At 37.1% G+C, this 22189-nt stretch overlaps 1 protein-coding gene across 1 annotated transcript in view; it reads left to right on the plus strand.

Moving 5' to 3' along the window:
• The first annotated feature begins 341 nt into the window (after window positions 1–341).
• Window positions 342–22189, plus strand: part of LOC139727737 (usherin-like) — an 87203-nt gene continuing 65355 nt past the window's right edge. Inside the window, 7 exon segments of the mRNA XM_071638716.1 lie at window positions 342–578; window positions 580–824; window positions 12611–12770; window positions 14445–14577; window positions 19347–19512; window positions 19790–19961; window positions 21239–21426. Coding sequence (XP_071494817.1) covers window positions 342–578; window positions 580–824; window positions 12611–12770; window positions 14445–14577; window positions 19347–19512; window positions 19790–19961; window positions 21239–21426 — 1301 coding nt within the window.

Genomic DNA, 22189 nt, shown 5'->3' on the forward strand with positions numbered 1-22189 from the left:
AACGATCGTGGGTGGTGTCACATTACACAACCCAGCCAATGCATAGCATGCATGACTCATAACACCCCGTATTCGGAATTTCTATAATGCGTGCCGTGAGTGTGCGATGCGTGCGGTACTACGAGTATACGGTAACGGCCGCTTTCGCTGCTGCGGGTGCGCCCCAAGTGGCGTCCCTTGTTACGAACATTTGACATGGCGACAGGTGACGCGGTAGGATGATCTGGAAGAAATCTGCACTTTTCAACCAGCAGATGTCTAAGATGTCGTCGATATAGCGAAAATACAGTCTTTAGAATATTTAAACACTATCGTATACTGAAGCGTCCTTCGAAAGCACCATGAATTCGTTCAGGGTGTCTTCTTTAGTACGGACGTTGATTATTGCTGCTGCTGCTGTCGTCGTGAGTGTAGTTGCAGACGGGTCTTTTCCCGAGTTGTTCAACGCCGCTGAAAGCCGGTCAATATCAACGATTCCGGTGGTAGGAACTTGCGGTTATGATCATTCCTCTGGTGATCTGTTACGGAGTGCTTTCTGTCGTAGTTCGACAATTTCTTCTTCTGTCACATCTTGTGCCCATAGCGATATGTAACCAGGCCTGCCCAAGTAGAACTAGTGTACCAACACCAACCGAACTATTGAGTGCTGGTGTTTGTATCACCCAGGATTTTGCGAGCACAAGACCGAACTCCGCAGCAAATGATCCATCTTTTATTTTTAGGAACAGTCCAGATTGCTTCTCTTCACCAGCTGTACCGACTGTTGGGAATGATGGGAGATTTACTGTAGCAGTTTGGTTTAGATTGGACGACACCACTGACGGGTAAGAATCCAAGATGTTCGTTTAGGAATAAAGAAATAAAGGTAAAGGCTGGGATATTACATTATCAATCATTGTACAGCTACAGTACTGTAAATCAAACCGAAAAGCAATCTGTTTCTGTTTTGAGTCCGTCGGTATACTCAGTACAGTAACTGTAATGTTTAGGGTCTAGGTCTACTCCACCAACATTTTCTCAATTGTGCTTTGAGTTCATTAAGGCTACACACCCTCTTTTACTCCAACGTTACACTCCAATCACGGCTCAGATGTCAGACTCATAAACTTTGATTTGAATTTTTCCTGAAAATCATATCCAGGGTTCGAAATTGGCGATGGTCCGCTGGCCATTGGCCACCCAAAATCATGTCGGACTAGCTAAAAATCATAAAATTCTGAAGTAACTAGTCCGTCTGGCTAGCCAAAATATTGCTTCAGTGTCAAAATTGATTCTAAGTAGTCCGCCTGGCTAGTTAAAAAAAAGTTAAGTGCGACCCCTGATATCTGTGTATTCAAACTGCATGCTCAATTGAAAGGTGAAAAACCTCTGCATTTGAGAGGAATTTACCCCAAATCTATGTGTATATAGTGATCGCAGAAATATTGCTTTGTAATACTCACTATGAAGTTCACACCGATGTAATGAAATTTGAGGAAAATTAGGCAAGTCATTCAAAAGGAATAAATTGTTATAATCCCAACCATGTGCCATCATTGTTGAACCATGAACATTGAACTACACTTGTAAGTAACTGACTCTCTCAAAAAGCGTACTAAGAATAAGATGCTGTCCTGAAGGGGGAATTTCATGAAGCGGTTTGGTCGGATATTTTTGAGTAACCTGGAGATGGTTGTGAGCTGTGACAGGTGCTACTGTACTGGTGCTCTGGGCTGGATGATATGTAGTGACTAATTCTTGTGGTGGCATCATTGATGGAATGATATCAAATACATACATGTACATGTATACAAAGTGTACCTGGTATTGTGCATTGACCCCTTTGTATACAGTATAGCTCCTACTGTAGTTTGTGTTCATCATACAGTGTTCATTGGTGCATGTGCGTCTGTCAACTTCTGTGTTGGGGGAGGCAGCTTGAATGTCTCGAATAACACGCTCCCTGGAATTTAGCCACAGAAGTTGAAGTTCTTGCTGAGTATTACAAATGGCAATGATTCTTGGGAACATGCTGTAAAGTAGGCACTATCAGTTTACTCTGCAGTGGGGTGGAGTACATACACATGTACAGTAATATTGCAAATTATGCCAGGCATATTGTGATAGTTGGGGATGATACACTGTTGATGAGGCTGATCTGACCGGGCATGCTGATCCAAACGAACTGGTTATGGATTTTGAAAAACCTCTTAAACACTGGCTTTAGAGGGCATCAGTGCTGAAGAGAGTCCATACTGAGGGATAATTTGGCTTTTACATACTGTAAGAATCTCTCCTGTAGTCAACAATACATGATATCCTGATATTCATCAAGGAAATATGAAGAGAATTGAACATACAAAGTGTATAGTTTTCTGGCATTATGAAAGAGCACTTGACATTACACATGGTACTGTACCTCTTGCAGAAAGAAGAGGAAGTGATAATGTGATATTACCCTTGGCAGACAGTTGTACTGTATACCAGTAATGTCAGTATCAACAAGTCAGGGATGTACAAATTTTCTAGTGAAAAAAAAAAGAAACAGTTTGCTTGAAAACTGTAAGTTCATATTCCATACATTTTGATTCTCAGGGTATCGGGTACAATGCCCTGAGATTGATTTGTTGTATAGAGAATTATTGATTAATTTGTTATCTAAAGAATCCATGCAGCAGCTTAGAACACAAGTCATGAAATACAATACAGTTTGATCTGTCAGACCCTACCATTAGCAATCACAATGAATTAGGAAAAAGGTCACATTTACAAGTACACAGCTTTGTTTTTTTAAGTGCACTTCATGTGTTAGAAGTGTACATGTAGTACAATGTATTACATGTACTTGCAGTCCAGTAAACTGAAATTCTTGAAAAACAACAGTACACACATACACAGCTCTGTACATGTATGTTATACAATATGTACAAGTTTGTACATTATGTAACATACAACGTACTACAGGTGTTTTGTACATCCATAAATACTGTATGCAACATGTAACCCATACATTGCACATGTGCATGGATTTTAGGTGTACACTGTATTCTGCATTCCATCTGGGAGTGAATCTTAGTTTACATTGAATTCACTTCCTACAATAGGCCTGCACACTTTAGTTTGTGACTTTTTCATGTCGGACCTTCTTTGTCCCCTGTTGTCAAACACAGTGCTCAGTTCTTTAAATGTCTCATGATACAAATCTCCTTTTATCTGATTTTCCCCCCTGCAATTCTAAATGCTCTGTGTCTCTAGATGTACATTGTATACATGTATCACAGATGAAAAATTGACCCAATGCTCTGCATTTCATAGAACATGATAGGGAAAATTCAAGAGAATTTTAAACCAAACCATAATTCCTCTTGTTCAGACTGCTTCACTCAGCAACAATAATGAACCAACTGCAGTGCTGTAAATTTGAAGTTGCTGTGCGCATTCAAATTGTACTTTAGTTTAAAGGCATTATTTAGCATAGGTACAGTATATGCAGATGAAACAAAAACCCAGCATTAGAGCTTCAAAATAGTTCTAAAATATGAGTTAGGGATAGACACAATCAGTGTGAAAAAGTTATGTGTATAATAATGTTATGTATTGTTAAACATACAAAATGTGAACAATACATTGTTGTAAAATTGTCTGTAGAACCATCTACAGTTATGATTTATTGAGAAAAATAGTGACATCTCCAATATTTATTGCAAAATGTTTGTATGGCAGAATGTTTTGTGATAGCTGTACAACTAACCTGTACATGTACACCTACGTACAGGATGCATCAAATGTGACACCGGTAACTCGAACATTTTTTGAATCACTGCTTGCAATGGTTAGCAATAGCAGTACCTTTAAAGTCTCAAATCTCACCCAAAGACAGAGAGTAATAAAGGTAGGAATAGCTCTTAACCACTTTCTCCAACCCCTAGTCACTTAAATGAAAAAAAAAATGGTTCTAACTTGCTTTTTCAAGCTGTCTTACTGCACACAAACGTGTCAAGGTTTATTGCTTGCACTTGTCAGAAGCGAGTTTGACTGATGGGGAGTACTACACCTACATGTACATGCAGTATGTACAAGGCTTGTATGTCAAGTTAACAATTTTTTCTGCGACAGGGGATATTGTTGTGGAGTTCATGGTTGTTGACCTGTAGCAGGAAAATTGATGCTTTCCAGATGAAATTTGTATGAATTATCACTGGATGAACATCTTACTGTCTACCTTGGTACATATGCAACTGATTGACAAATTGCCCTACAGTACATCCGCGTACATGGTACATGTTTGTCAGGAGAGAGAGAGATCTCTCTCTTGTACTGTGTTCTGTTTATTCTGTACTTAATGATCCACTTCATGATAAGATAGCATCTGAAACACTACACTGCCATTTCCAACAAAATCACTTTTGCCGCTGGCACATACTGTACCTGCAGAGAGATGTGAGATGCAGCATGGGGAAATCTTTGTGACTTTTTGAAACAGAGCATGAAATAGTCTAACTTACAATGTACAAAGGAGACAAACTCAAAGCAGCTGCAAGGAGACCAGTGCATACATGTACATGTAGATTGATGTAGAGTGGAAGACTTTTTTTTTTTTTTTTTTTTTTTGGTTTTTGGATGCTTATACACCGTTGTACTCAGTACAAAGTACAGTGTAAGAAGACTTTAATTCATATTGTTTAGTGTCTCTGATACCTGTATGATTTTTCTCAAACTTTTGTCTGTCTGTCTGCACTTTCAGTATTAAAATTTTACTTTCTTTTTCTCTTGCACCGATTAGTTTGTACATGTACAAGTGTATACATACAGTACATAGGGCTCGACACTAACGGTGGCCCGGTGGTTCGGGGCCACCAAAAACGCATGTCGGGCCATCAAAATTTCATAAATGAAGAATTTGATGGCCTGATCGGGCCACCAAAAAAGGTCGGATGTTTGCCTTTGGGCCACCAAAAATAAAAGTTAGTATGGAGCCCTGCAGTATATGTACATTTGTAGATCAAATGTCCTTGAATATCCAAATTTGTATGGCCATACACATAAAGTGCTTTAAACTACATTTAGGTAAAAAAAGAAAGTCAACACTTTTTTGAAGTCATATTTTTCATGGAAGATTTTGATGAAAATCAATGTACACTGTATTATACATGTACACCATATTAAAGGTAATTCAATTGGCTATCAACCTACTGTAGTACAGCTGTAGGCCAATATAAAGGGAAACTTTACGCATGGATGAACACATTCTTTTTCATCTTGTTACAAGGCCCCAAGGTAAAAATTGGAAATATTGACATGTTGTCATTCATTTTGAAGTGCCTTTCAAGACAACAATGATACCGGTAACAAAAAACAAAAAAAAAACAACAACCAAAAAAAAAAGGTTAACACAATGAGAGACATGAATGAAATAGGAAAAATAAGTTTTTAATCTCTTTATCTCTTTAAAACTTTAACAAAATCAAAGTGGAAAAATGAAGGGGGAAAATAAGAATTTTTCTGTCAACTCAAACCTCAAAGGACATACAGTGTACACTGTAGGGAGTAAGGGCACAAAGATGATTAAATGGACAAAATATCTGTATTTCAATCTTTGAATTTGGTAATTTAAGAATTCATGAGAATTTCAGAAGCAAAAGTACAATTTTCCCAATTTGAGAAATCAATTCAAATTTCTACCATTTTTGTTTATAAAATTGCTTCTTCTCTCAATGTCTCATTTAAATTTTGTTTTGACAGAAGATTCTTCATTTCCTCTATTATTTTTAGCCTTTAGGTTGATCCTTTGAGCTTCAAAGATATCATAGAGATCATAGGTTTATTGTTGCATTGTAAATCATGTTTTTCATTATGTTCAATGTGTCTATTCTTATTGTTACATGGAAGAGCACTTAAGCATGAATGACATCTTGTTCATTTTCTTTTTGTAATTTTTACTCTGTGCCTTTGAAGAGAAAAACAAAGGGTCATTTTCAAACATGAGTGACACAACAATCTGAGAGTAAGAAGGGCACATATCTTCTCACTCGGAGGTTATGAATGGATCATGGCTATCATATTAGGTTCCATGTACATGTAGTACTGACATGTACCATTACCAGTTGGATTTGAATTCTACTATTAACAAGTAAACTATGATTAAAAAAACAGTGCGTGAGTGACACGACAAATTTTGGACATGGGTTTCTGACCATTAACAGTTAAAGCTGGATTTGTGCCAAAGTACAAATGTAGTACTCCAAGAGTGCCATTCATGAGTACAAGTACACGTACATCAATAGTGTACCTATTGTGTATCTAACATTCATGTAGTCACAATCAATCACTCCCTCTCTGTGGTAAATGGTTCACCCTTACAATGTACGTGCCATGAGTGACACAACATCGAAAATGTGAGTGACATGACAAGTGCAAAAATTCCACGATTATCTCAACAATGTAACTATTTTTTTGGCATTATGTTCATGGTAACTCTGCACTAATAAACAATTTCTATTCTAATGAAAACTAATGCACACATTGTAAGACTTCAACAAATGCCCAGTACGTATTTTTGCACTGTGAATGATTTGTTTTACATTATTTCTTCTATAATTTGTTGTATACATACACAATCCTTTCTAGGATGAGAAAAGTCTGTTTCAAAGAAAAAATGGTTTGTTTGCTTCCACAATGGCTTGAAGCTACTAAAAGTGTTTACGTTGTAGCTGTTGTTTTTTCTTGTTGTTGGTTCATTGTGGGAGAAAGACTGCTGCTGTGACTTAATTCTGTTCTAAGAATGGCTCTCCTTTGCTACACTCAGAGCAATTTTGATGGATTCTTGTCTTTTCAGAAATTTCATACTCCAAGCACGAGCCTCTTTACAGATAGTAAAGTCTGACCACAGTTATCACTTTTCTGGATTGCTCTAAAATCAAGAAAGTAGACTGCATGGCACATAAATGTCTTTGCTTGTTCAGTACAAAATGATTTATAAAAGTACAAAACACTCAATTCTTTTGCGAAGTAATAGTAATTCAGGACATAAAATTTATGTCCTGAATTACTATTACTTCGCAACATAGCAACATTATATTTTTACAAACCAAAATACAGTTGCTATAAGGAACAAACTGTAGACTCTGAGGAAGGGGTATTTCCAGTCACATTCCTTTTCATTTCCACATTATTTGAATGATGAAACATAAGATCATGTAAATAACTGGATTGAATAGTAAATTGATAGTGTCTTTTCAGGGATGCCAAGTTCAAAAAAAATTTTATGAGTGAGATTTTCATGACTGGGCATCTTGGCATGGGAATGTGCGCGCAAGCGAGGGTGTGGGAGGGGTTTTCCCCCCATGTGGCCTCCCATGGTAGGGAGCTTTTTCAATTTTTAGCTCTTAATGGTGCGATCAGGTGCATACTTAAAAAGTGACTATTTTTTACCTATTTTGAAAGACAAAAGGGAAATATACCTTCAATTGCAACTATCACTTAACTCTTTTGAGCTAAATGCGCATTATCATACAAATGTAGGCCCAAGTTGCAGACTTCGCCCAATGCGTGAGAAAAATGGGTGTCATGCGTTAGATCATGAGATGGCCCCTAAATGCTTGAGTCTCACGCAGAATGTGTGAGACTTGGTAGCTCTGTCTTTTGTATGCCCCTAGCACAACTTGCATAAAGTGTCATGTTTGAGCACATCTCTCTTATCTGACAAAATTATGTGTCGAGATGGCTACCAGTCACGACATGGTCAGATATTTACAATGTAGGTTGGAATGTGTTTCACAGACAAGTCAGACAGCCACTGACCATAACAGGGATGTTTCTGTTTCTCTTCTCAAACAATGTGTTAACTCACAATCTTGTCAACACAGTGTAATTGCTCAGCATGATATGCTGTTGCTGTTACATACAAAGCTCTAGGTTGCATCAATTGCCCGAGAGTTTCATGGTAAAAATATGTAGACCTCAGAGAAGATCGTAATGGATGCAGTTCAGATTAGTCAAAACCTTGTTGAACAGTGCACTTATTGCTGATGAAAGTCTCACATCAATGTTTAATAAATTATGCAAGGGCTCGGGCATTCATTATGACAGATATCAATATTGCATAGTAGAATCCAAACTATTACCCAAAATCATAACTTTACCTTTCAATAGTTTTGCTACGAATGTGTAATGTCCGCAGCATGGCGATGTAATGTCCATAGCACTTTTTTTATTGGATTATGCAGGTTTTTAAAGAACTGTGTGGATGTGTTGTGTGATATCACATTTTAGCTTTGCATTCGAATTTAGAACAAAATTTGACCAAAACACTGTTTTCTACCAAAACTTGTATGCCAAAAATGGTATGGACGTGGCACTTTGAAAGAGGTTGAAATTAGAAGAAAGAATGATATGCATACTCCCCCCCCCAAAAAAAAAATATATATATAGATACAAAGGAGGATTAATCAACTGAAAGTCATTTTGTAGTGAAAATTTCTACTTCAGAAGATCTACATGCAAATTTTGCCGAATATGAATATTTTCAGCAAAAGACACACTATTTTAGTAGCTGAAAAATACTGGGGTTTTTTTCAAATTGCACCAACAATTGTTATATCGGTTTGCTTTGACCCTTCCTAAATACTATCCACTGTGAAACAAAGTTGTGAAACAAAGCTGATATTTGTTTATTATTTTCGTTTTTTATTCTTGGGTTACATTTTTAGTGGAATGCCCATATATACACTGTATGTAAAAGATATGGTGACGATTGCAAACACAAACACGTCGTAACATGCAGATGAACTCATCATGACCAGACTATTCCTGTTGCAATGGGCAAATTTGAAAATAAATAGGGAAGACTACAGGAGTCATACTCTTGCCAGGAATGACATTTGACTATATTCATTGTTTCCATTTAGTATAATGTTTTAATGATTAGTCTCTGTCCTGATTTGTGTACAATATGATATCGTGAGTGACACAACATATCGTGAGTGACACAACAGAACTTTGACTGTAGATTCTGGCTTTACATTACAAATTGGACAAAGTTACTACACATGAAATAAGGAATAGTGAAACTGTATTTGCTCCTGTATTGGGGTAATTTGATTTTCAAAATACACAGCTCTAGAAAACTTTTTATGTTTAAAACGTGAGTGACACGACAACCATCTTTGAAAACTTGAAAGCCCTCATTTGTTCTGAAAATGATTTCTGAGAATATGTAATGCTATTCAGGGGATAAACACAATAATAAGGTTTTATCTTATCAACAAATACTCTTCAAATACAAATATTTTATCATGATTTGCAGTATGTGAATTTTGATGCAAAAATACACATTTTATGACATTAAATTACCCTAGTACTAAATTTGCTGTATTACAAGATGTAATAGATTGATTTATGTAATCTTTATGGAAAAATATGGTCTATATCTAGTTTCAAAAAATATTGAAGCCTACTGATTTCTTCCAAGTTTTAATTTTCACCCTCATGTCCACTTTTGTTTGAAAATGGCCAAAGGTGTTCAATAATGCACAAAGTTTCCCTCTTTATTGACCTACCAGGTTGATAGCCAATTTACAGTAATTACATTTCATATGGTATATAGACATTAACTTTTACATGTAGCTGAATATTCTCTGAGAAATGTAAACTTGAAAAAGTGTTTACCACATACTTTTTTTTTTGCTTAGTGCAGACATTGCACATACAGATTGTACATTTGTATGTACATTCATATGAGAAAGAGAAAGAAAGAATTATATTCTTGATATACAATGTAACTATTGTAAATATGGCTGATGGGTTAATCTCAGTACAGGCAATTGATCACATAATTCAAGAAAACAAACAAACCTAACAGAAGAAAGCAGAATGTAAGAGAGGAGTGAAGGCCTCATTCACAATTTGAATGTCAGTAGTGTTGGATAGTCTGCACAATTTGTTGTGAAAAATGATAGAATCCACATATTGACATACCATGGACATATTGACATATCATGGAAGATGCTTAAAGACAGTACTAATTTGACATTGAATTCATTAAATTTGAAAAATTCAACTTTCAAAACTTAGTATTAATGAGTCCATTGCTTTACCTCCCCACCCCTTCTTTGTCCGTTGTCACTTTTAGAATTGATGCCAAGTTCTAAATTCATCAAGACTGTGTCAGAACCACACTGTATTCTGTTCAAAAAATGTTTGGGACAGGCAAGGGTGCCAACATCATGTACAAATATACATGACTGCTGTAATTTCTTAAATGCCATACAAATTCTTTGTGTAGTACTACAAACATTTGCACAGTTTGAGATGAGCCCTAAACCAATTATTATGTTTTTTTTTTATTTATTCCGCCTATTTTGGGTGTACAGATTTTATGATTGATGATATCTTATCCATATTCCTGATAACTTATAAATCTGTTACATTATTTTGAAATATTTGGTAAATATCATAAAACTGGAAAGTGCAGTCTTTCTATACAAAAAGTTGTGACACTACATATGTAGGAAGTAAGAATTTTCAAACTTCTGTTAAGGATAAATTTGTCAATACCATACTCAGAATTTTACAGCTGACGATCATGGGAGCAAATTTATTGGACTCTCTCCATCCTTTGCACAGTTTGCTTTGACAGAATCACTCATTACATGAGCAGAAATTTACGAATTGTCAGATATTGTTTATCTTGAAAGCAAAATTGATGATGTAGTGGATATCCTTGTTTGAATAAACCTTCTCAAATGATCTGTCGGTATGTGTATTGTACGTTTCACACAACTTTGTAATTCTTTTGGAAGGTTTTGCAGTGTTGAGAGATTCATGATGTTATTGCACATCATATGTATTGTATATCTTATAAATCAACTAAAATGCTTCATCTTTTTCAACCAGTCAGTGGAGCATGGAAGCTCTGAGGGAGTCCAAATAATATTGGTTTTATAAACTTGTCAAATTTTCCAGCTACCATTGTTGTGGCTTTTTTTTTTTTTGAAATAGAGTGGGTGATGACAAAATCATTCAACATCTATCTGCTTACAGCACATGCGTTCAGTGAAACAAGTGAAAGGCTTATTCCCCTATGAGTTTATGTTACATACAACTGTACTGTACATTGTACAATTTAATCATGCTAGTAAATGGAAAGTACTGTAATTATGTCTTTTGAATTATGCCTTTTGAAACTTTTCCATGCAAGGCTTGTGTTCAACATTGAATTTTGCACTGTAGTTTAACCACATTATTGTGGAGCTCCATGGTTTAACAGTCCTTTAGAAATGAAATATAACAATTTTACCGAATTACATTTGATAAGTGTCTACACTGTAGGTGATTAGCAGTACATGTAGTATGCAAATGATGCACAGGATAGAGTGCGTTAGTGAAGGCGTATAGTGCACTCGAGGGTACAGTGTATTTACAATTGTGAAATATGCACGAGGCGAAGCCGAGTGCATGTTGCACTACATTGTAAATACCAGAGAGTGAGCTATACGCCTTCACTAACGCCCCTAATGCCACGAAATAATCCTGTGCATCATTTGTTTTATAAAATGGGTCGAAAATTCGAAAACTAACAGCATTTTTCAGCGTTTTTCACGTACCTTTGTGGGTCAAGACGTCCGAAGATGTTCGTCCCAAACATTTACGCACGTCGCACTTGGAAATCCCGCACATATAAGTATGATGGGGGGTTGGGTTTCCGGACACTTAAGTTCCCCCATGAAAACTTACTTATTTTACATAGAATATGCACCCTTTACCTTAAAGACTTGATATAGACTCCTCATATAGGCCTACTAGACAACATACTTTGAAAATCGTTGGATTTGCCCTTCAAAGTGACTCCATGTACGCGTCTGGTCCCACAACGCTTGGTCTACTGTACTGTACGTATAAGAGTATACGTACGCGCATGCCACACATGTTATGCACAAGGGAAGAAAGACCGGCGGCCGGCATCCCGAACTAGAAGTTTTTTACAGGATTGACAGCGCGTATGCATGCAATTCAAAGGAGCCGCCGCGTGCACAGACGATCGGCAATAGGATTTAACACGCAGTGTAGTGCAATGGGACTAGAATAACCAAAGCACACGTGACTCATTTCAGCGCTTCCTATTGGCTACATTCTTGAACCCATTTTATAATGAGTATTAACGGTATCATAGCCAGGCGCATTGTGCCATACGAAAAAGAAGGGGAACACTTTTTTACACAAAATAACAAGACTTTCATGAGCATGTACAGTGTAACTTTTAGTGGAACCAAATGCATTTAATATACTTTGTCTTATTGCTTCTATTCACAAACATATTCAGTGTAAAAGAGCCCATTAATGTTGAACAATTGATCAAGTTGTAGTTCAGAAGGTCAATCAGTGCTGTACCGTACAGACATTGTAGCTTTTTAGGTAGCCAATTTGTGTCGTGTGCACAGCGGAACATCATTATATCAAGGGAACATTTTTGTAGTATCAAAAATATGCATAGATCTACTTGTAAATTATCATTCGACAGGCTCTCACTTCTAATGGCCATTAAATCAGTGAGTGCATGTACTGTGTACAGGAGTAGTCTTATTTTTTTATGGAAAACTGAGGAATTTATTTTTCCCCTCTTCTCTTCCACCAGCACAATCATTGAGAGAAGAACATCGAGTAATGACATTATCTACGCCATCGAGGTATCTTCATCTGGGATTACATTTGACTATAGAACTGCAGATGGAACAAAGTTCATCCAAATTCAAACCAGTCATCCCGTCAGCCAGTGGCAACATCTAGCAGTGCAGGTATTATGTTGAGCAATTTTAACATTTTCCTTAATTTTCACAATATTTATACTACTCTGAACAAACTGCATTCTGTCTTTATCATCAAGCTTTTACTTCTGACTTTGAAAAAAAAACCATGATTACTTGTATGTGTGTATGTGAAGTTTTATTTCTCAAGCTTGACTTGTGACAAGCTTACTAGTGAAATACTGTAGCACTGATCAGCTCAAAAAGCAAGTTTTGCACTCAGTGCGGTGAGAGAACAGCTTCAAAGAATTGATCTTCGTATCAGAATTTCATGTACAGTGCATGTGTAAATGTACAATGTGCTCATAATATTATAACTCTGTTGCAAGTCTTACCTCAAAGCTAGCCAAAAGCTAACTTCAAAACAGTACTTATGGAAAGAAGTATGACAGTAATAATTATATCTCAATGCTGATCGAGCATGTGGGCTTGATCTGTGAGTTTAAATTCATGATCATAACTTGATCAGCATTCAGACTTCTAGTCAATAATTTGCAACAGTGCAATACATGGGACAAACATACAATTTACTTGCCCGTGTGTACAATATTCATGAATGTCAATGCCCGTGAATGAGATATTTACAGGTAGCATGTCTTATTTTTACTACTTGAATAAGCCCACAGACTGAAGTGCTCTTTAATTCCTCATCATTAAGGGGAAAAAAGTACTCTATTACAGAAAAATGTTATGTGAATATATTATATGAAAGTAAGGCAGAATGAAATTTTCCGTACTTTTTAAAAATGTTTTGACTAAATGTTGTACAGTATTTGTCATGCAGAGGTAAAAGTCATTAAACACCATTATGCTGTTAACTTTTTGTTTCCTCATTTCTGCTTGTTAAAACGATTGCCCTTCAAAGCGCTTTAACTTTAGGATTTACGTTTAGTGAAGAATACTCATACAACGTGTAGTAAGCATCAGAGATAATGATGTGCTTTGGCATTTATTCACATCATACAAAAGCTGAAATAAAGTTGAGTCACTGCAATTACAGTTGTACTTAATTGTACACTTTATACTGATCAGTTGTTACTCCATCTACAATGTAATATACTGTATTTCCTTTCACCTAGGTGCATTTTACATCACAGTACAGATTGTATTTTCTGTGTTGGTATACAAGCGTATAGAAGAAAAATAAAACAGCTGAGCACTTGTCTATGACTGTGTTTGGACAGTGTGCCATATCTGGCAACAGCTGCAAATCACTGCAAATATTGAGCAAATTTCAATTATAGGGAAAAGGTCTCGTGTACTGACGACCATCCTTTTTGCATTTTCTTCTTCTTCTTTTTGAAATCTATATGGGCAGCAGCTGTTGCAGCAGGTCAGAGGTGTATATTGATGTTCTGTAGAATGACACACTAGTGTATTTGCAAACTCCTGACTTTCCAAATGAAAGTACACAGACCTACTGTACAATGTTTCCCAACCACAGAAAACTCAGAACACTTCTCTGTAGCATGTATACGCAATATTTGTACCAATGATCCAGTGACAACAAGCCAGGGGAATAAAATTGTGTCAAAAGGGCCCTTGGCTTTGAAATCTCTACCCCTTTTATTCTCAGGTGAAATGGCAACATTTGGGAAAATACTCTGTACATTTTATGTCTACAATATAGTAACTTATTGGCTGATGTGACATTTATTATGACAGGTGTTTGGAACCAAGGCCAGTTTCTTCATCAATGGTTTGGAGATAGATGGGACCCCCTTTGAGACCCAGAATCTGCTGGGGCAAATCCTCGATGAAAGTGGTGCACAGACAAGAGTGGGTCAGAGAATTACAGGTGAATATATATATATAATATATTAATCTTAATGAATTCCCCCTTTTCACTTCCCATTATATACTAACATCATTCTGTAAATTGATTTCAAGTGAATTGGCTGAAAAATATACTGTATGAAACCCTTCAGACACCTAGTCAGCAGACTCTCAATAAACTGCCATCACAGATATGTACCTTGATCCCACTGAACAATGACTACCTCCAGAGCATGGCATGAATACATGAATATACAAATGTGTGTGCAGGCAACGCTGGTTTGCATTGTCAACTAACTATGTCCTAATAGTCCAGTCAATCTAGCGATTTTTAGGGGGTAACCCACCACTAATTGCAACAGTAGGAATTTTACTGCAGAGCAAGTCGTTGAGGCCTCCTGAACACCATACTAAAAGTCCCAAAAAATCCAGCGGGGCAATTTAGTAAAATTTGCATAATATGCAAATTAGCACCTGAAATGAGAGGAAATTGACAGATCTCAGCTTCCCGTTATCCAATTTTAAAGATTTAAATGTATAAACTTATATTTTGTAGGTCAATGAACACGATAGATGCCTTTTCGAATTGGTCGTACAAAAATAATTTACATAAAATGCAAATTAGCGGTAACTGTAAGAGTACATTCATAACAACAGTACTCACGTTGGCACAATGCACGTTTTGCATATGGGGACGCGGGGTTGAGGGGGTAACTTTGGGCGCCTCCCAAGGGGCCGCTTTAAATGTGCATCACTTTTAACTATATAAGTATTGTAAAGCAATGTCTCCTGTATTGATTACATTGCATTTCTTGAAAACAAAAATACCCTTGCTGTAAGGCACGATCGAATTTTGACAGTATGTACTTTTGGAACATATATATTCGCGTTATATGATATTATATGTTTTCTATATTGCCAAGAGGATAAAGGGCATTTCGGGGGCACACGCCACAGGGTCGCCCTTCAATAAGCACCCTTTTTATTGTGTAGATCTTGTAAAGCAAATTTGCGTATTTGCTGTATTGCTGGACCTACATTTAAAACCATTCACACTAGAACAACTGCATTTGCGTTGCTAATATCCGTATCTTGTCATAAAGGGCGTGAGCGTAGGTGTAAATTCAGACACCTCCCCAGGGATTACCTTTGGATGTCCACCTTTTTGACAATGTAGTTATTGTAGAGCAATGTTTCCTCTACTAATTAGTTGCATTTTTTTGGGGAAACAAAAGTGCCTTTGCTATACGGCACGATGGAATTTCGAAAACATGTACGTTTGGAACATATATATATTCGCGTTATATGATATTATATGTTTTCTATTATTGCCGTGAGGGTGGAGTATTTTTGGCACATCCCACAGGGTTGCCGTTTGATGCGCACCCTCTTAAGTGTATAGATCTTGTAAAGTTAAGTTTCTTCTATCATTTTCATAACTTGTCATCGATGAAAATTGTATTTGATGTATTGCCGGAACTACTTTTACAACCATTCATGCTAGAACAACGGTATTTGCGTTGCTAATATCTGTGTTTTGTAATAAGGGGGCGTGAGCGTAGATGTGAATTTGGACACTTCCCAAGGGATTACTTTTGAATGTTCACCCTTTTGACAATATAGTTATTGTAGAGCAATGTCTCCTCTATTAATTAGTTGCATTTCTTGGAAACAAAGGTGCCTTTGCTATTCAGCACGATGGAATTTTGAAAACATGTACGTTTGGAACATATATATATTCGCGTTGTATGATATTATATGTTTTCTAAGTTGCCGTGAGGGTTGAATATTTTTGGCACATCCCACAGGGTTACCATTTAATGTGCATCCTCTTCACTGTATAGATCTGGTAAGGTTAAGCCTCTTCTATCATTTCCATAACTTTTCATTGATAAATAGTGTATTCGCTGTATTGCCGGGACTACTTTTAAAACCATCCACGCTAGAACAACGGTGTTTGCGTTGCTAATATCTGTGTTTTGTCTTAAGGGTGCGTGAGCGTAGGTGTAATTTTGGACCATTCCCAAGGGATTGTCCTTTAATGTTCACCCTTTAGAGAATATGGATATCGTTAAGGGATGTCTCCTCTATTAACTACAATGTATTTTTGAAAACAAAAGTGCCCATGCTGCATGGCATGATCGAAGTTTGAAACATGTACGTTTGGAACATATAGTATATTCGCGTTAATGATATTCAATGTTTTCTATATTGCCGTGAGGGTGGGGTACTTTGGGGCACATCCCACAGGATTGGAATTTAATGTGCATCCTCTCACTGAATAGATATTGTGAAGCAATGCTTCTTCTATCATTTCCACGACATTCATCGATATAAAAGTGTGTAGCTGTATTGCCGGAACTACTTCTAAAACCATGTACCAAAGAACATCAGTATTTGCGTTCATAGTATCCGTGTGTTGTAATTACGGGGCTTGAGAGGAGGTGTAATTTTGGACGCTTCCCAAGGGATTGCTTTGAAATGTTCACCCTTTTGACAATAAAGTTAAGGTAGAGCAATTTTTTCTTCTTTCAATTATATTGCATTTCTTGAAAACAATAGGGCACTTGCTGTACAACCGTTGGAAAATTGGAACATATTCGTGCTAAATGATAGTGCATGTTTCCTATATTGCCCTGGGGGTTGGATGATTTGAACACATCCCACTCGGTGGCCTTTGAGTGTGCACCCCTTTGACTATATGAATATTGTAAAGCAGTGTCTCTACCATTTAAAAATCATGAAAAGTAAAGTGTTTTTATTTACAACCCGGCAAAACGACTTTCTACGTGCATGTACAACTGAATTTGCTTCGGCATATAATGCATGTTTTGTTAACCTGTTTTGGGACCACGAAGGTCAAGGTATGGGTGATTTGGGCACTTCTCAAGGGCTTGCGTTTGAATGTCCAACTTTTTGACAATATAGATATTGTAAAGCAACGTCTCCTGTATTACCTGAATTGCATTTTACGAAAATAAAAGAGTATGTGCTAGACAGGCGGAAGAACTTTTCAGAGGCATGTACCCATGGAACATTTTTTTCGCTGTTGTATATACTGCATGTTTTTCATTGCCTTTAGGATTTCACCTTTTCATCTTATAGATATTGTAGAACAATAATTCTTCTATAACTTCCACTGAAATTTAATGGAAATGAAACGAAAAGGACGTTATAGAGGGTTATAGAGGGTGTATTCACGTGTATATACTGTGTTTTGTACCGGGCTGTGAGGGTATAGGGATAAATTCGGGTACCTCCCTCCGAGTCGCTTTGACTCATGTGCACCACTTTTTAAAGATATACTTTCATAGAAATAGTCTTTGCTAGACGGCCAAACGACTTAAAAAAAAAATCTTGTACGCTTAGAACAACGGAAATCGCGTTGGTTGATGCATGTTTTGCAAATGGCCGTGGGGATATGATCGATAGGGGTAACTTTGGTCACTACCCACAGAGTTTCCTTTGACTGTGCTATCTTCAATATCTCAAAACCCTCAAGGGTGCAAGAGCTGAATCATCCAGATTCGAATAAGCACCTCTCCAAATAGAGTTCATTAATTACAAAATTGGACAAGTTATAGATGTTGACAGTTGTTTATATTATTTGATTCTAAGTAATTAATGGATAAGCTATCATTATCTTTCTGATAACAAACTATTATTCGCTTAAAATTATTCATGCTAGGTTTCTAATGCTGAAAAGTTTGTTTTTGGTGAAGAGAAACTGAAATGTCACATTTGAACACTCTTGATATGCTCATATCGGGCACTTTGGTGTATTTGAATATTCCGTTGGCTCGGTACCCTTTGCATATTATGCAAATGAGGCCCAGATTATGTACATGGAATTGTTTGCATCGCACTAAGTGACATTGCAAACATATGTTTCAACACTTTCGGTGTTCCAATCTGAAACCTAGAGGCATAGTTTTCATGGAAACACTGTATTTTAATCATTATTGGAGCTAATTTGCATATTATGCAAATAAGGCCCAGAATATGTACATGGAAATGTTTGCATCGCACTAACTTACATTGCAAACATATGTTTCAACACTTTGGGTGTTCCAATCTGAAACCTAGAAGCATAGTTTTCATGGAAACACTGTATTTTTATCATTATTGGAGCTAATTTGCATATTATGCAAATGAGGCCCAGAATATGTACATAGACATGTTTGCATCGCACTAACTGACATTGAAAACATAAGTTTCAACACTTTTGGTGTTTCAATCTGAAACCTAGAAGCATAGTTTTCATGGAAACACTGTATTTTTATCAAATTTTATGGGAGCTAATTTGCATATTATGCAAATGAGGCCCAGATCATGTCCATGGAAATGTTTGCATCGCACTAGCTGACATTGTAAACATACGTTAAAACACTTTCGGTTTTCCAATCTGAAACCTAGAAGCATAGTTTTCATGGAAACACTGTATTTTTATCATTATGGAGCTAATTTGCATATTATGCAAATTTAGCCACTTTACCCCATTGGATTTCTTGGGACTTTTAGTATGGTGTTTAGGAGCCCATAACAAGTTGCACTGCAGTGGAATTCATACTGTTGCAATTAGTGGTGGGTGAAACCCTATTTTGACTGGACTATAATTGCCTGATGGGATTCAGCTCATTTTGCCAGTGAAATCATGCAGTGGATTTATCACACAACTCCCGAGGCACACTGCTTTTTTTTTCCCACTACATGCCTCCTAACAATAGACTCTATGATATAGTGAACATTTGCTGTCACCATAGAAACCATCACATGTTTGCATTTTGCCAGGCTCCAACCAGTTTGTGGGTCGCCTCCAGGATCTCTACTTCTACCAGGAGACGATAACCAACAGAGAGATTGTGGAGCTTGCCACTGGGGTGTTTCCTCCTGTTCACGCCCAGTCTGAGTGCAGGTGCCCAGACAGTCATCCCCGAGTCAACCCATTAAAAGAAAGGTAATGATATTATGTCCTGACTGCTGACCCTTGACCTGTTTGCCAACTGTCTTCTTCTTTTTCTTCTTTCAGTGTCAAATGCTTCTTTTAACTAGCAAAGTTTTTTTTTTTTTTTTCCAGGCAAAAAATGTATTGCTAAAATTTGATATTTGATCATGAATATCATTATCATCATATTGATTATTAGTGCAAAGTACCAATACAGCAGCAGCAGCAGTATCATTGATATTGTTTTTATTATCTTCATACGCATTACTTACTGTCTGACCCCCTACAGCTATTGCCTGAAGAATGGTGAGCCGGACACTAGCCCAGACCAGATCAGCCGCATCAACCAAGATGCTCACCCTCTCCAGTTTGCCAATGATGGTGACCTGGGCAGCTACTGGGTCTCGACACTGGCCGATAACATCACAATTGACATCACCCTTGGCAGTAGGGAGTATCAGGTAGTGTCTTCTCTGCTTCTTCTTCATAATGATGATGATAATAATAATAATAATAATAATAATGATGATGATGATGATGATGATGATGATGATGATGATAATAATGATAATAATGATAATAATGATAATAATGATAATGATAATAATAATAATAATAATAATAATAATAATAATAATGATAATAATAATAATGAATGTAGAGGCTGCTTGTATAGCACACAGGTCCACCTTTTGGTGCTCATGGGGCTTCAAAAAATGAAAAGATAGATATACAGTCAAACCTGTCTATAGCGGCCACCCAAGGGAGACGGAATAAGTGGCCGTTATAGACAGATTGCTGCTATAGACAGGTAATCCAACTTTGTGTACATTGCTTACATGTACATGACATGTATCATCGTTGTATCCTTACATGTACATGTATGTGTGTACGTATGCACACACTGTGTATTTCATGCATTTAGCCATGCCGGTGTGTATGAAATTGTTGCACAGTAGTACATGTATGTGTATTGTTGTGAAGAAAGCATAACACTAGTGCATTATTATGACTGAATGAAGGATGAATGCAGCGGTGGCGATCACTGAACGTTGCCCGCACGGCTACAAAGCAGAAAAACACGCTGAGTTATCGGCTCGGCTACGGCTCCATTGGGTTTTTGGCCGCTATAGGCAGGTTGCAATCATTCGCGGGAAATAAAATTTGTGGCTGCTGGCTGCGTTAGACAGATGGCCGCTATACACAGGGTCTTTAACATGGTTTTTTTTCTTGGGGGGATTTTTCAGTGGCCACTGTAGACAGGTGGTCGCTACAGACAGGTGGCCGCTAAGGCAGGTTTGACTGTATACACATGTACAAACATGACAACAGAGATGAAAATGGCAAACAAGAAATAAACATACCAGATAGAGAACACAATTGTTCCAAACATTATAAATTGCAGTTATAATCCTCAGTGTCAATTTCTACTCCAGAAGTCTTGGAGTTATCTGTTTGATGTTGATTGGTTTACTGTGTATACCACTGGAACCAGGTACGTGATGAATGGTTTACATGGGAATACAATTATATTCCACCAGCTTTTTTTCATACACATTTTCTGGCCCCGACATTCTTCATGAGCCATTATGTACAATATGTAATTTGGAAATCTTTGAGCTGATGTTGAGTGAACCAGCATGGGTATGGACCTGTAGCACATCTGTTTATGTCATGGAGAATACTAATCTTTCTCTCTATTCTGCTCTCTTTTTGATTTTATCTGTGGCATGTCCAGGTGTTCTACGTTGTGCTACAGTTCTACAGTCCTCAGCCCACTTCCCTGACCATCTTTCATCAGCGCAGTGGCTCCGCCTCCTGGGAGGTGTGGCAGTACTATGCCCAGGACTGCCAAGCTGCCTTCGGATTGGCCAATAATGGCACACTGGACACGCCCACCTCTGTCAACTGCATCCAGTTCCCAAGGTTTGTGATTTCACAGTTAACATACTGTAAAAGTCGAAATTTCCACGATGTTGAAATTTTTGCGCATTTCGCGCAACCACAGCTAGCGTGAAAATAAAAGCACGGAAATATTTTTGCTTGTTATTTGATCCTGTACTTACTGTCTTGATTCAGCTGAATTAAAAACACGCAAAACTCTTCTTACCGGGTCAAGCGCAAAAATATACACTTTTACAGTAATGCTCATATAAACAACAATGTGCAGCCAATGCAGCACAACATAGCACAAAATTAAAGATACAGAGAACTAATCATAATAAGTGCATGAAACCCCATTTTGTTTATCAAGTCGCATCATTGTCAGATACAGGTGTGTAAATTGTGACATTATTTGTGACTTACAACTTGTTTGTCTGGGAATTTGTATGTTAACAACATAAATGAACTACTGGTAATGGCTTCATCATTTTTGCACATTTGGTGAATTGTGCTTGTCAACTTCAACAGTATGGCAAAATGGAAGTATGTTAAATCTGAAAATTAAGTCTGTCCTGATTACATGTAAAGTCTTGCTGTGATCCATTTGTCTTGAGCAAAACCGCTCCAAAAAAGTTGGATAATGAAGTTTGGATAGTGCCCTGTTGAATTGTAACACTCTCTCACTGAAGTTCACGGAATGAGAAATGAATGGCAGATACTGATATCAGAAACTCTATGTTGGATGGTGTACATTCATTTTCAATTCGTTCATCATAATGTTCATCATACTATTGTCACCTATCTC

This window comes from Diadema antillarum, unplaced genomic scaffold, assembly GCF_040938485.1.
Source record: "Diadema antillarum isolate AM-2024a unplaced genomic scaffold, OU_Dant_1.0 seq00000149_RagTag, whole genome shotgun sequence".
NCBI classification, from domain to species: Eukaryota; Metazoa; Echinodermata; class Echinoidea; order Diadematoida; family Diadematidae; genus Diadema; species Diadema antillarum.